The sequence below is a fragment of the Eptesicus fuscus genome, chromosome 8 (genome assembly GCF_027574615.1).
Source record: "Eptesicus fuscus isolate TK198812 chromosome 8, DD_ASM_mEF_20220401, whole genome shotgun sequence".
Taxonomy (NCBI): domain Eukaryota; kingdom Metazoa; phylum Chordata; class Mammalia; order Chiroptera; family Vespertilionidae; genus Eptesicus; species Eptesicus fuscus.
Window position 1 is genome coordinate 38,576,956 of NC_072480.1, and position 16,645 is coordinate 38,593,600.

At 38.0% G+C, this 16,645-nt stretch overlaps 1 protein-coding gene across 2 annotated transcripts in view; it reads right to left on the reverse strand.

Moving 5' to 3' along the window:
- KLHL1 (kelch like family member 1) overlaps positions 1-16,645 on the reverse strand; it is a 368,120-nt gene that overhangs the window by 66,285 nt on the left and 285,190 nt on the right. For both annotated transcript variants that reach the window (XM_054719843.1, XM_054719842.1), the window contains one exon: positions 14,668-14,892. In XM_054719843.1, the coding sequence (XP_054575818.1) occupies positions 14,668-14,892 (225 nt within the window). The remainder of the gene's footprint in view (positions 1-14,667; positions 14,893-16,645) is intronic.

Below are 16,645 nucleotides of genomic sequence, written 5' to 3' on the forward strand. Positions count from 1 at the left end.
AAGTATGTTTTCTAGCCGAAGCCGGTTTGGCTCAGTGGATGGAGCGTCGGTCTGCGGACTGGAAGGTCCCAGGTTTGATTCCGGTCAAGGGCATGTACATTGGTTGCGGGCACATCCCCCGGTGGGGGGTGTGCAGGAGGCAGCTGGTCGATTCTCTCTCATCGATGTTTCTAGCTCTCTATCCCTCTTCCTTCCTCTCTGTGAAAAATCAATAAAATATATTTAAAAAAAATAAAAATAAAAATAAGTATGTTTTCTAAAAGCCAGTGAAAAGTCTCATAGTAAATGTCACTTTGGGTTCCCTTTCTTCATTTATATATACTAGAGGCCCAGTGCATGAAATTAGTGTAAAGGGCTGTGTGTCCCTCAGCCCAGCCTGCACCCTTTCCAATCTGGGACCCCTCGAGGGCAGTCGAACATCCCTCTCACAATCCAGGACTGCTGGCTCCCAATTGCTCGCCTGCCTTCCTTCCTGATTGCCCCTACAAGCTTCTGCCTGCCAGCCTGAACACCCCCTAACCACTCCCCTGACAGCTTGATTGATGCCTAACTGCTCCCTTGCCAGCCTGTTTGTCCCTAACTGCCCTCCCCTGCAGGCCTAGTCACCCCTAACTGCCCTCTCCTGCAGTCCTGGTCACTCCCAAATGCTCTCCCTTGCAGGCCTGGTCCCTCCTTACTGCCCTTCTGTGCAGGCCCAGTTGCCCCCAACTTCCCTTCTCTGCCGGCCTGGTCACCCCTAACTGCCCTCCTCTGCAGGCTTGATTACCCCCAACTGCCCTCCCTTGCAGACCTGGTCCCTCCCAACTGCCCTCCCCTGCTGGCCATCTTGTGTCCACATGGGGGCAGCCATCTTTGTCCACATGGGGGCAGCCATCTTGTGTGTTGGAGTGATGGCCAATTTGCATATTATTCTTTTATTAGGTAGGATAGAGGCCTGGTGCATGGGTGGGGGCCAGCTGGTTTGCCCTGAAAGGTGTCCCAGATCAAGGTGGGGGTTCCCTTGGGGCATGGGGCGGCCTGGGTGAGTGGCCTGTGGTTGTTTGCAGGCCCGCCACACCCCCCAGTGACCCAAGCAGAGGCCCTGGTATCTGGGGTTTATTTATCTTCTATATTGAAACTTTGTAGACTTGAGCAGAGCCAAGCCACCTGCTTTCTCCATGGCTGCAGCCATTTTTGTTGGGATTTATTTACCTTCTACAATTGAAACTTTGTAGCCTTGAGTGGAGTCCATGGCAGACCAGGGTGTGTGGAAAGCTTGGCTTCCTCCACCGCCGGGCAAACCCAAACCTCCTGCTTGCTCAGTGGCCTCAGCCATCTTGGTTGGGTTAATTTGCATACTTGCTCCTGATTGGCTGGTGGGTGTGGCTTGTGGGTGTAACAGAGGTATGGTCAACTTGCATATTACTCTTTTATTAGATAGGATTCAGGAATTTTATCAACTTAAATAAGTTGAGTTACTTCGTTTTATTGACTGAAAAACTAATTAATGCCTGTTCCTATAAATAAAGTTTGGCCAAAAAGATACTCCCAACAGGACTTTAAACTGGAATGAATAAAGCAAAGAGAGAAAATAAAATTTTGTTTTATTTTTGATTTGGCAAAGTTTGCAGCAGTATCTAGATTCTGGGGCAATGTAACTGCGAGTTATCTCACAGACAAAGTGTAGGTAGAAGCACAGATGCCAGCTCCAGTGTCTTCCATGGAAGCATCTCTGTCCTAACAGACTTTCAAAGGGATGTAATTTTTATCTTAAATGAAACACCAGGTCTGTCTTGGTTTCAGGTAAGTTCCAGGACACTTAATCAGTTTTCTAAGATAACCATTATGTTTTGTTTGTTTGTTAGTTCTGTTAAAGTGCATTGTTTGGGGATTTATGCATTATGTTCATTCATTATGCATGTGTTTTTTTTCAGCTCAAGCATGGCTGACCTTACTTTCCAAGGGGTCATTTACCATCATTGACAAAAGGCTAATGTAAGAGTCATTCTCATTGTTTGAAAATGTTTTCCTGGAGATGGAAAAAATTAAAAATTTAAAAAAGAAAGAAAATTGTTTTTTTGTTGGTGATGGGAAGACAATGTATGTCATTTCTAAGCTTTTAATAACAATTATGATTTTAAAAGATCCCTTTTGCTAGTGGATCAGTCAGTATCTGCTTATTGTACCCATGCAAAAACAATCCTTAATGTTGCCATCTGTAGCAATGGAAAGACTGAGGACCTCCAAAGATCCACTAATCCATAAAGCTCATGAAAGCATTGGCAAAACAAACAAACAAAAAAACCCACAAACACACACACACAACAAAACAAACAAACAAACAAACAAAAAAACACAACAAAACAAAACACCTGGAAAATAATTTAAGGCTTAAAATGATCTGAGGAGCATTTATTTAGAAAAACAACTTTATCTAGATAAGAGCAATGAGCTTTGTGTGTTTTAGCATATCCTATTCCCATCACCTCCTCCATAGCTTTGCAGTAACCTTAAAAGCCAACAACCTCACAGTAAAGGTAGTTATGAAATCCAGCTGCCTAGCTACCACTGGAGGAGGCTGGACTCGGTTTAAAGATTCCGCAAACATCAATTCCTCAGGAAATTGTTATTGTATGACCTGTTTGGCAGTTTTCTGGAAACTTTCACGTGTAGAGCTTGTCCTTCTTTTACCTGACCGAGGCTTTCATTTACTGAGAATGTCCAAGGTATGTGTCAAAAAAAATAATTAGTGGCAATTACATCTGTCCTTTTATCAACACTGGTTTGAACTGTGTGGTTCTATTTATAAGCAATTTTATTTCAATAAATAGATAGTTGGCCCTTGTATCCCTAGGTTTTATACCTATGGATTTAACCAACCGAAGATCAAAATTAGTATTTTAAATCTCCAGTTGGAAATCCACCTAGGCAGAATGCCAACATAAGATATAAAGAATTTTGGACTGTGTGGAAGGTCGGTGCCCTTAACCCTGCATAGTTCAAGAGTTAACTGTATTTAACATCACAGCTGCCTGAGGTGGTAAAAAGATTTGGGGTAAACAAAAAATTGACCGAAAACTTAAAAGTAGAACTGGGAAATATGTCCATGGGGGGATTTGAAAAGATTGATACATCCCTGGTACTCTTGAAGGTCATGTGCACGTTCAGGGTTGTACACGTGTTCAGATAAAATCTGAGAAGGTATTAGGCTCTCATCTCTGGCTGGCCTTGAAGATTAGTGTAAGCAGGAAGTGAAGGTGAAGACATGAGTTCAGACCTGATTGTAGGCAATTACAAAGGTTTTACCTGGCAGTAAAGCTGTTCTCCTCACACCAGTCTACAAGACCACAAATCCAAATTAAGAATAAAAAGCTATGGTTAGGTGAATATATTTTAAAAATAATGTATAAGTGCATTTTTTGTTTATAATGAGGAGACAGAGGGAAGCTAGGTACTCAGGAATTGGGACCATGGGAGGAGGAAATAAAACCGAGGAACCCAGCTGGATGGAGTTACTAAGACACCCGGACTGGGCAGGGAAGGAAGGACACCCAGGAGAGGCACGGATTTCAAAAATGTATGGGTGTTGCTAAGACAGGCAGCATGCAGATAACCAATCACAAGGCAGTAAGGCATATAAACCAATCTCAAGGATGTTGCTAAGACAGAATTCTTTGAAAAGATCAATCAGGAGTTAGCAAGGCTGTATCCACCCGCTACATTAAAAAGGGTGAGTTTCCTCTAGAGTTCTCTCTCTCTCTCTCAGGTGCACGATGGATTCCTGACATTCCTGTGGTGGGGAAGCACATCCCTGCACCCATGAGGCTCATGGCCACGTGGGACTCTACACCCTGAGTAGACTTTAACACCTGATTGCGACATGGAACAGAAGCTCTGGACACAGGCCTGCTCCTGGAACCCCAGCTGCACTTTTTTCAGGACTGGCTTTCTCTCAATAAATTTTGCTTCCTTTAACCATTTTTGTCTACAAAGCCATTCTTTAGTTTTGTGAGACAATGAACTCAGACTCAAACACTTCACATTTCGGTTTCAATAACATTTTATTTTCTTCTATCTTACTTAAAAGATAACTGCATAAAACAATGGTTTAAAAACCGTGTTGATGGATGTATAACATATAAACATGTAATTTGTATGACAACAATAACAGACTTGTGGAAATTAAAAACACTCCTTCAGCTCTGGCCAGTATATTTCAATAGTTAGAGCATCAGCCCTCACATGGTAGGGCTGAAGGTTCAATTCCTGGGCAAGAGCAAGTACTGAGCTGTAGATTCAATCCTCAGCCCAGTCAGGGTGGACATGGGAGGCAACCAATCAATGTGTCTCTCTCAGATTGATCTTTCTCTCTCTCTCTCTTTCCCTTTTCTTCCCTCCTTCCCTTCCACTCTCCCTAAAGTCAATGGGAAAAAAATATTCTCAGGTGAAGATTAACAAAAACAAACAAAAACACATATAGCCAATGGATCAAAGATGAAAAAATAATTAAAAAATACATTGAGATTAATGAAAATGAAGGCACAACACTTCAAAATTTATGGAGTTCAACTAAATCAGGGCTTACATGGAAATGTATAGCTATAAAAAATGTATAGCTATGAAAGAACAGATATAAATAAAATAGTGAATTGTAAGACAAAATAAAACATAAACCTAGCAGTTGATTCTTTGAAAAGATCAACAAAATAGCAAAACTTTACCTAAACTGAATAAGAGATAAAGAAATAAATGTTTAATTATTAAATCAGGAATAAAATAGGGAACATTACTGCCAACCTTATAAAAATAAGATGGATTATAAGGGAATACTATAAATAATTGTATGCTATCAATTTAGGTATCCATTTGAGATGGACAAAGTCACTAACTGCGGAAACTGACTCAAGAAGCAATGGAAAATCTGAACAGACCAATAAAAAGTAAAGAGTGATTAGTAATCTAAAAACGTTCTATAAAGTAATGCCCAGATCCCTTAACTTTACTGATGAATTCTATTGAGAATTCATATATATAGAAATTCAATATAAAGAAAAAGCAATATCAATACTTCACAAAATCTTTCACAGGTTAGAGGATCAGCGAATAGTTCCCATCTTATTCTACAAAGCTGGCATTACCTTGATACTCAAACCAGACAAAGATATCACAAGAAAACTATAGACCAATGTCTCTTACAAATATAGATGAAAATCTTGCACATTATACTAACAAAGCAAATATAGCAACCTATTAAAAGGATTATGGACCATGACCAAATGAGGTTTATCTAAAGAAGTTCAGATGAATTAATATCAGAAAAGCATTTGATGTAATACACTATACTAGTAGAATAAAGAAAAAAAATTACATACTCTTTTCAATAGATGCAGAAAAAATACTTGATAAAATCCAATAGCCCTTCATGATAAAACCTTCGCCTAACTAGGAATATAAATGACCTTCTGTAACACAATAAAAAGCCTCTCCAAAAAAACCAAAATAACAACAACAAAAAACAATGATAACATCTTATTTAATGATAAAAGACTGAAACATTTCCCCCTAATTTGAGAGCAAGGCAACAATGTCCTCTCTTGTCAGTTCTATTCAATATTGTACTGGAGGTTCTGCCAAGGTAAATAGCAACTAAATGAAATAAAAATCATGATTTTAAAGAAAAAAATAAAAACATTTTTCTCCTCAGATAAAATTATTTTATTATATATAATCATAAGAAATCCACAAGAATCTACTAATCTAATAAAAATGTTTCTTGGGTTTCATGATATGAGTTCATTACACAAATATAAATTGTATTTCTATACGTAAGCAATGGAAAATTTGAAAGTGAACATAAGAAATTATTCCATTTAAAATAAAATCAAATATAATAGATAACTATAAATTTAGCAGAAGAAGAAATTTAAGAAAGTAGACCTAAAAAAATGGTATGGTATTTAATATTCATTGATTGGAAGACTGAAAAAACTGACAAATTGACCCACAGATTCAGTCCAATCAATATCAGAATCCCAAATATTATTTTGCAGCAATTGAAAAATTAATTCTAAAATTTGTATGGAAATGTAAAAAACTCAAAAAAGCCCTCCAAAATCTTAAATATCTTGAAAGAAGAACAAAGTCAAATCTTACTACACAGAATATAAAATAAATAATTACAATTCAATAATAATAAAAATATCCCAAACAAAATATGGGCAAAATCTTTGAATAGAGATTTATCCAAAGAAGATATATACATGGCCAATAAACACATAAAATGTTTTTGAAAATTATTTATTAGAGATATGCCTATAAAGTACAATGAGATGCTACTTTATATACATTACAATTGTTATAATGAAAAAGAATGGATAATAACAAAAGCTGGAAAAGATGTGGAAAAACTGGTATCTTCATACATTGCTGAGGAGACAGAAAATGGTGTAGCCATTATGAAAACAGCTTGGTTTTCATAATTGAGGGGTCCCATATTGGCGAGGGTACAGGCTGGGTTTAGGGACAACCCCCCTCCGTGCACGAATTTCGTGCACCAGGCCTCTAATATGAATCAATAATACCCCTCTTATGTATATATCCAACAGAATTGGAAATCTACACAAAAATGCATATATGAATGTGCATAGCAGTTTTATTCATAATAGCTAAAAAGCGAAAACAACCTAAATGTCCTTTTATTGATTACTAGAGGCCAGGTGCACAAATTCATGCATGGGTGGGTTCCAGCTGGCCTGCCCAAATTGGGGTTTATAGGGCCAGGCCGGCCTGGGGGAGGGGCTGCAGGAGGTTGGCCGGCTGGCCCCGCCCCCTGGTCGAACTCCTGATTGAACTCCTGGGCCAACTCCTGGTCTAGGGGACAATTTGCATATTATCCTTTTATCATATAGGATGTATAAATCAAATGTGGTAAATTCTAACCATGGAATATTATTCAACCATAAAAGAAATGAAGTATTTATACAGGCTATAAAATGGATAACTATTGAAAAGTTTATATTGTGTGAGGGAAACCATACATAAAAGGCTACAAATTATGCGATTCTGTTTATATGAAATGTCCCAAACTGGCAATTCCATAGATACAGGAAGTAGAGTAATTGTTGTGAAAGGCTAGGGAGATGGGGCAATAAAGAGTGACTGTTTTTCTCGTACAGGATTTTTTAGGAAGACAAAATGTTTTAGAATTTGATAATGGGGATTGCTGAGCAAATCTGTGCATATACTCAAAAGTATCTACTCTATATGTTAAAACTTAATTTTATGGTATGTGAACTTTAACAATTGAAACTAAAAAACACAAAAACAAAAAGAGCCCTTATCATGTATTTAACATACAACATGATGCCTGGCATTTAGAGAATCTTATGAAATAGCACTAAAGTAATCTTTATCAATTTTTCTGAAACTAACTTAATTGAAAAACGTTTATTGAACTAATATTTTATTCAATTTTATACAATATAAAATGTGTTGAAAAAAGGCATGATGTATCAAAATGTGGCTCACAGACATAAATGCTAAAATGAAAACTCTTAGCATACTGAGCAAACTGTGCTCTTAATTAGTTTAATCCTCTAGGTAGATGCAGTGCTCCCTTGTGTCATAGACTTAAAATGAATATAATTTTTACACACTATTTTATGCAGCAGAATGAGCCTTTTTCATTTATTGATAACTATAAAATATTTTTGACCACATAATCATTTTTAGCAATCAAATAATTCATGTGACTTTCTTGTAAAATCGTACAAGGATTTTTTTTTTTTCAAACAAATTAAGGAGAGGGGAGCTAAGCTATAGCTTAGCTTTCTGGGTCAAAGAAAATATTTTGCATTTGTATTTAATATTTTAAATTTTACTTTAGACTCTAGCCTCTTGTCATTTGGATGTATTATATTAAATTACATAGTCAGTTTTGTAATTACACTGTGTACCACAAAGTAGGCACTGATTCCCTGTGGGAAATAATATAATACATTCTAGTTTCTGAAAAAATAGAAAATTAGCTCAGGCAGCTTTTGGTTTACACTCAAAACTAATCTTGTTGATTAAACCAAAGGGAGAATCATGATATGTGTTTGTAAAATTAACATCAAAATTGTAAAAAAAAAAAAAAAAAAACAATTAGCAAATCAGAAATCAGTTGCAGCTTCCTCAGTGAGACAGAAATTCAAGGAACTGCTTTAGGGAATATCCTGGAGGAAAACTTGATGTGTGCTCTTTTTATTACCACATATTTTCTTCAGAAGAGCTACTGTGTCTTCTATACTCCCAGGCAGTGAAACAGCAGTGCCTGTTGAGAGCTTGCCATAATTGGTTGGATAACATCAGGTTACCATCAGAGCCCAGCTTGGATGTGGAACTGCTAACAGCAGAATCAAACTTGTTGGTCCAGACCATTCCCTCCTCATCTCCACTCCCAGCCCTGTGTTAAGGGTATCAGAGATAAGGAAAAAATGCCCAAGGAAATTGATGTGCAAATGTAAGTAAATCACGATGTGTCCCTGGTGCTATATTTTAGGAATAATATCAGATAGGATGGGCAAAGTTAACTTGCAGGGTAAGAGCTTTATGCCCACTTGTAATTTCCCTAGCCACTATTGAATGTTTGGGGAGGACACAAGAATGACAAATGCCTCAGCCTTTCATTCAACTAGTCAAACTATCTTATATGTTCACATGAGTGCACAGTTAAAAATTACATATTTTAGTAGTTATAATGACTGTTAAATAGAATTAGAAGAGGAGAAAAGAAAGGAAGAAAAAACAAATGGTGGGAGATGAGGAAGAGGAGGAAAAAAGGAAGAGAAGAAACAGAGGAGGAGATGAAAAGGCTAACAGGAGAAAGAGAAAAGGAAAGAGAGTTTGTCAAGGAGTAGGGGGAAGAGAAGGAAGAAGATAATCACCAATCCTATCTAATAAAGAGGGAATATGCTAATTGAACCTCACACTGTCACAAAGATGGCAGCACCCACAGCCAAATAAGGAGGAAATATGCTAATTGACTGCCACACCCTCAAAGATGGTGGTGCCCAGTCCCCTCAGCCCCACTGGAGCGGCAGGTGCATGTGCCTGCCTCCGGAGTCCCCCAGTCCCCTCAGCCTCCCCAGCCGCCCAGGGTCACCTGAGGCTCAGGTAACCAGGCAGTGGCAGCAGCAGAGGTGTGATGGGGCATTGCCTTCCCCTGATCACTGAGTCACCTCCCACCCTTGAGGGCTCCCAGACTGTGAGAGGGGGCAGGTTGGGCTGAGGGATGCCCCCTCCAGTGTATGAATTTTCATGCACCGACCCTCTAGTAATAAATAAAAAAGAAGTAATTAAGTAAGCAGACAAGAATTTGAAAAATATATAATAAATAGTCTCAGAGATAAAGGAAGTTATTGATAACATTAAAAAGAAGAAAGTAATTATAATTTATTACCAAGTAGGAACATGATCTCACTCATGCAAAATCTAAATGAAAGGGGTTTTTAGGGGTGAAATAGACAGGTTTAAAAAAATTAGGAATTAAGGAGTCCATGGAAAAAGCACTGGATTACAGAGCTGCAAAGGGAACATTTCCATAAGACAAGGGAGTTGGGAGAGGCAACAGTTACATTTCTGTAAAATAAGGGAACTGGGAGTAGCAAAAGATACACATTTACAGAATAAAGGGGAGGAAGGAAGTCCAGAGGGAATAGGAGAACAATGAGGGAGGAAGGCCTCACACATTCCATGTGAGGTTTTGACCTTTGAGCTCAGGAGTTACTATGGTGACCAAGTCAAAGGGGAATATTGACCAATCAGAGGGGATATCAAGGCACACAGAACTGCACCTTTATAAACCATGGAAAAAGGAATTCTGTGGGACTCTTTCCCCCTCCCCAAATGGAAGTCTGTGCTGTGGGATTCTCTCCCCCTCCCCACGTGGGAGTCTGTTCTTGTTCTTCAATAAATTTCACCTTTACTATACCATCTTCCATCCGTGGTTTCATTCTTTGATTCCGATGTACAAAGAGCCCGGGAAAAGCCATCCTGCCCAGGGAACACTGCATATTCCAGTCCAAAATCCCCATATCATAAACTGATGAACAAAATAGATCCAGAGACATAGAAGCATGGAACAGACTGTCGAAGAACAAAATAAATCTCAGAGGGAAGGCAAGGGTGGGTAGCTGGGTGAGAAGAGATTAATCCAGAACTTATATGCATATATGCGTAACCCACGACACAGAGAATAGTGTGGTGAAGGCTTGAGGTGGGGAGAGGGCAGGCTAGAAGGGGTCAATGGGGAAAACAAGGGGGCATAGGTAATACTTTAAACAATAAAGATAAATTTAAAAAGAAAAAAGAAATTGAGATCAACACATACAATTAATACCATGGTACACACAGATTAAGAACAATTTGAAGGGCTGGATATTACAATTATTTATCAAATAAATAGATAATTAAGTTGATAAGACATGATGCATTAAATAAGGAATATAAACACCTATGTAAATAGAAGTCCCTAGAAGAGAGAAGATAAATCAAAGACTGATATGTTATATTGAAGGAACAAGAATCTTAGACTGAGGATGTTCATTGCATTTCAGTAAGATACATAATGCTGAACTTCCTGAGATGCAACTGATCATAAAGAATGTGATTGATCCTAAAGGAAGCACTCTGGTTCATCAGAGAACATACATGTGTCTTGTGTTACTACTGAAAGGATTCAGAGATAAGGAAATGCAGTTAGGGAGGGTCCATGGGAAAGGAATGCATACGTGACAGGTCAGAGATAGCTCCAAGCAGCCAGATTGTTTATCTTACATACACAGAGGACAGAAGAATGTAACAAGACTAGAGGCCCAGTGCACAAAATTACTGCATGGATAGGGTCCCTAGGCCTGGCCGGTGATCAGGGCCGATCGGGGCCTTCCTTCCCTGGCTGCCACCTGCCAGTCAGGGACTTCCTTTGTTCTGAGCCGCCCCTGGTGGTCAGCACATGTCACAGTGAGTGGTCGAACTCCTGGTTGGTTGAACTCCTGAGGGGACATTTTGCATATTAGCCTTTTATTGTATAGGATAAAGGGGGAGAAGATAGGGTGAAGCACCGGGTGAGCTTTGAAACTTTGAAACTGATACCATGCAGAGGAAAGGGGGAAGTTGGGAAAAACACAGGGAACATAAAATGAGGAAGGGTCTAATTAGAAAATAGCACATATAGACAAAGAAGCTGCCAGCATCTATAAACCCTTAGACAAAGAAATTTCACTGGTTATCCATTTGGGAACCCCTCCCCATGAGGTAGTTTGTATACACTTGCAATAAATTTTCACATTTTTGCTTAAAATCCTTTGTCCCAGAATTTTATTCTTCAAATTCTGTGGGACAAGAACATGGATCAAGCTTGCCATTCAGGGTAGCACTATCAATCCAGCTTCAATTGATTGGACCTGGATTGGCATCCATGTCAAAGGCAACTTTCTACTTATAGGACATTGCTAGCACCTTATGAGATGCTCTGAAATGAGAATTTGAGGCATTATGCTATGATATTACCTACTAACTCAATCAGATCAGCTCTTGGGGAGTTCTGTAGTAGAGGATTTTTTAAAACACTGAACAAAACCAAAAACTCCTAAGAAGTAAAACACATAAGAACTCGGCAGAACGCTGTATACAGGAGAGGTGACCCACCTAACAATAGAAGTGAAGGAAAACAGCAAAGTACAAAACAGGAGGAGAGGCTTCGTCATGAAAATAGTCAACTATGAGAACTAAAACTTGTGGAAAAGCTACATTACATTTTGATGTTGTGATACTTGGCACATGTAACTTTTTATGAAGCCTTATTTCCACATGGACCTTTACAATGAACTCATTAACAAATAAGACAAACCAAAAGACACTATGTGAGATTACCATCCTTCTCAGCTCTGGTGCTGGTGTAATAGAATTTGAGGCAAATAGGATTTAGTATACTTGAAGCACATGAAATTATACCACTTAAGGTGTATTCTTGGTGAAACATTTTCATGTATATTCTCTTGACATGTAAATATCCTACATAACTGAACCTTGGTATACCTTAATAGAAATGAATTAAATTTTCTAAAACCAAAAGGGAGAAAGAGTCATTAAATTCCAAATAGTTCAATCCACACTGCATATTCTCTACATTCCCCCTAAACAGGAGCATAGGATGTTAGTTAACTAATAAAAACAACACATAGAGCTTTTATATGGATATGAAAGCCAAAATGCTCTAATTTATTTGGGAGGAAAACCATATAAGAAACTTTCTATATCCATTTATATTATCTGGGGAAAATAATTTGGTATTCATGTTTTTCATATTCTAATTTGGTTCTATATGATTTAAATAATTTATATGGCTTTTATGTAAAACACAGAATTTTAGAACTTAAACTTTCTCAGACATTTATTATCTATACTAATAAAAGGGTAATATACTAATTAGAACACACATCTTCCAGAAGACCTTCCAGACATTCTTCTGGACAAAGCTATGGTGGCAGAGCTGAGGAGGTTAGGGGCAATCAGGCTTGCAGGGGAGAGCAGTTGGGGGTGATCAGGCCAGCAGGGGAGAGCCATTAGGGGGATCAGGCTGGCAGGCAGGTGAGTGGTTAGGAGCCAGCGGTTCTGGATTGTGAGAGGGATGTCTGACTGCCGGTTTAGGCCCAGTTTGTCTTATCCCACAGGCAGTTGGACATCCCCCAATGGGTCCCAGATTAGAGAGGGTGCAGGCCAGGCTGAGGGACCACCCCCCCCCCCCCCATGAATTTCATGTACCAGGCCTCTAGTTATTTTATAATTTTACTAATGAGCAAACTGACGAAAAGGAGGTAAAAGAAGATGATAAAAAAGATAAGTTGATTTAGTTCATCTGTTTTAATAATTTATTTCTTTATTTTCACTTAGATTGATAGTAGACAAGAATGAGAAATGCAGTTTTGGAGAACTCAAAGTTAAATTATCCTATATAATAAAACCCTAATATGCAAATTGACTGAATAGCAGAACGACCAGCAGAATGACTGGTCGCTATGACACTCACTGACCACCAGGGGGCAGACACTTAATGCAGGAGCTGCCCCCAGTTGGGGCCAGTGAGTGGTTGGCACCAGGCTACCAGCCCAAGGGGGTGCCAGCGCCCATCCCCAATCGCCTCGCCCGCTGTTCACCCCACAGATCGGCCCTGATTACCAGCCAGGCCTAGAGACCCTACCCTATATATTGGGAACAGTCTCTTTGATTTAAAAATTAAAACCTGGCAAGGCTACTCTAACACTGAAAAAACAGGATGATGCAGCGATGACATGCATGAACTCTGGCTTGCACATTTTGTGGTCAGCCCTGATTCTGACACATAACTGTGTGACAAAGCCAATTACTTAACTTCTCCCTGCTTCAGTTTTTCCACCCATTGAGATGGGGAAAATGGTACTACCGCCTCAGAAGGATCATGTTATATACTACTTTTTATAATCAGGGCAAAAAAAAATGTAGCTGCCCATACAACAGCAAGATGCCTTTCACCTGTATGAAAAGTATGGTCACTGGTACATGCAGTGTCCTGGATTTACAAGAGGGATGTCCAACTGCCAGTTTAGGACCGCCACCCCTGAGGGGTCCTGGATTGTGAGAGGGTGCAGAACGGGCTGAGCCCCACCCCCCCTCCGCTGTGCACGATTTTGTGCACTGGGCCTCTAGACATTAATATTTGTTTTTGAAATGCTCTCTAATTTTGCGTGTCTATTAATGTCTAAATCAGTGGATTTGCAATTATACCCTGATTCTCTCTAATGTGTATATTCAAAGTATATGAAAGACACTTAGTTAATTCTCTGTCATATTCTAGAACTTCAAAAAAAGTAATTTGCGTTTCACATAATCCCCATGATACAAAGTGCAAATTTAATAACTGTTAGTCTTTATTAAATTCCTCTTTTTTAAATATTAGTATGGGAATTGACAATTATCATTGTTAGATTTTTTTATCTACTTAATGACCTTGAATTGGTATTGAATCAGGAAACTAAGGCTCATAATTTAAGTTCTGGCCCAAAATCATGTCAATATTAAATAGTAGATTCAAGACAAGACTCACAACCAGATCTTCTGATATAAGTGTAGTTCTCCTATCTTCAGGTTACTCCACAGTAAAGATCAAGTGAATCCTATCATATTGACTCCTGGTAACAGATGAGGAGTCACTTTTTCTCTAAAACTATATTCCCCTCTCCCCATGGATTTTCCAAGATGGAAAAATTTAATGCAAAGGTATAACTAGACCTTTTTATCCAGTAGTGTGGAATGAGTCTTCTTAGTCCACATTAACTATTTATTTTTCTGAGCTATATTGCTCTGGCCTCTCCATGATGGCACTGCATTTGTTATATTAAATTTCACATATTAAATGAATGTCAGATTGTGAACACTTTGTGGATAGTTTGAGGTTTACTCATTTTGGTATTGTTAACATCTCTCTCAACAATTAAATGAACATTGGTCAACCCAGGAAAATGTCAAGAACTTTAAAATAATGCTCCAAATAAGCCCTGGTATACCTAAAATTAATAATAATTGATGGCAATAATAGTATGCTTTTATATATATTTTCACTATTAATAAAAATGTTTCTAAAGGTAATATCAATAAAGTAAGAAATCTTACCTAGGCCATGTCTATGTGTTGACATCGGTGGTAAGACAGTCCAAGTCTTTGTTTTGGGATTGTAACATTCAACAGTGTTCAATGTCTTTAAGCCATCTCGACCTCCAATTACAAAGAGTTTGTCATCAATAACAGCCACACCAAACTGCAGCCTCCGGCCATTCATCATCCCTGCCTGGATCCACAAATTTGTTCTGAGGTTATATTTCTCTATGGTTGTAGCTCCTGATAAAACAAAATCATATATTCACCATTTACTACTACAATATACAACCTGATCAAGTTATACAAATTAGTAGTAGTGTAAATTTAGGATGTGAAAATGCTCTTGTCATGTTCATTTTTCTTAAAGAAAACATGTCAGAAAAATAAAGGGAGTAGTAATTTAACTACTACTATATTTTCTCTACCTAGTGGATACTAATGATCAAATAGACACAAATGTTCAGCTTTTTTGAATTACATACTGGTGCCATGTTAAAATATCAGTTAAATAGAATCATTTTGGGCATAATACAGTTCTATCAGTAGATTTTATAACTTCCCTCTATCACTGTTTGCCATTTAAAAAGTATAGCATAATCTTAGCTTGAAAAAATTAAACCTTTTTAATGCCTAAGCTATGCATATTATATGTAATTCTGAGAGTCAAGAAGAGTTAATTTAATAAATTATTTACCATGTTTCTCTTTAACTTTTTCTTATGCATTAAAAACAAAAACTTTTAATAGTCAATTTTAAGATATGCAAACAAATGTCAGTTATGCTTGTTTTGTTTTAATCCTCACCTGAGGATATTTTTTCCATTGATTTTCAGAGAGAGTGAAAAGGAGGCAGGAAGAAGGAAGAGAGAGAGAGAATAGAGAGAGAGAGAGAGAAACATCGACTGAGATAGACACATCGATTGGTCTTTCCTGCACTTGCCCAGATTAGGGGGGGTTAGGGGAGTAAGAGTGAAGAGCAAACCTGCAATGCCCTTGACTGAGAATTATTGAATGCAGGCTGGTGCTCTGACCACTGAGCCAAACTAACCAGGGCAGTGTGATGCTTTTTAAAAAAATCTTTTTAAAAAATGCATTTGGAGAATACTTCAAAAGAATTTAGAGACACATGATGATCTATCTTTATCAATCGTATTATAATCTTTCCTAAAAGCTTTTTATGTATAGAGGCCCGATGCATGAAATTCGTGCAAGAGTAGGCCTTCCTTCCCCTGGCTGCTGGCATTGGCTTCCCTCTGGCACCCGGGACCCAGGCTTCCCTCATAGCTCCGGCTTCATCGGGAAGAGTGTCTGGTCTAATTAGCATATTACGCTTTTATTATTATAAATTTGAGAAACATGATAGATCTTATGAATAAAATCAATATAGAAAAAAGAAATGAGCTATATTACTGTGAAATATGTTTTTAACAGCTTCAGTTAAATATCTCACATTAAAAATATCTTTCTTGAATAAGTGTACAAGTGTTTATATCATAAAATATAAGCTAACAAACACTGATCTTTTTTCAGTATTTGGTCTTCTTTTATTGATTTCAGAGAGAGGAAGGGAAAGGAAGAGAGAGATAGAAACATTAATGATGAGAATCATTGATCTGCTGCCTCCTGCACGCCCCCTACTGGGGATTGAGCTCACAACCCGGGCATGTTCCCTAACCAGGAATCTAACTATTCATGAACCTCTTGGTTCATGGGTCAATGTTCACTTACTGAGCCAACCCAGCCGGGCTATGTATTTTTTATAGATTAAGTTTCTCATTGAATTTTATGTTTCTACATACTTTAAAAAATAGCTTTAGGATAACATTTATCCACTTATATGAAAAGTATCATTGCAGAGAAAATATTTCTTAGGCAAAAATAAAAGTTTTTACTTTTTAGGTAATTTTTTAAAAGTGGCATTGTAAAATTCTTTTAGTCATAACAATAATTTTTGTGTGCCTAATAAGCAATCAATATCTATATTTCTGCCTGCT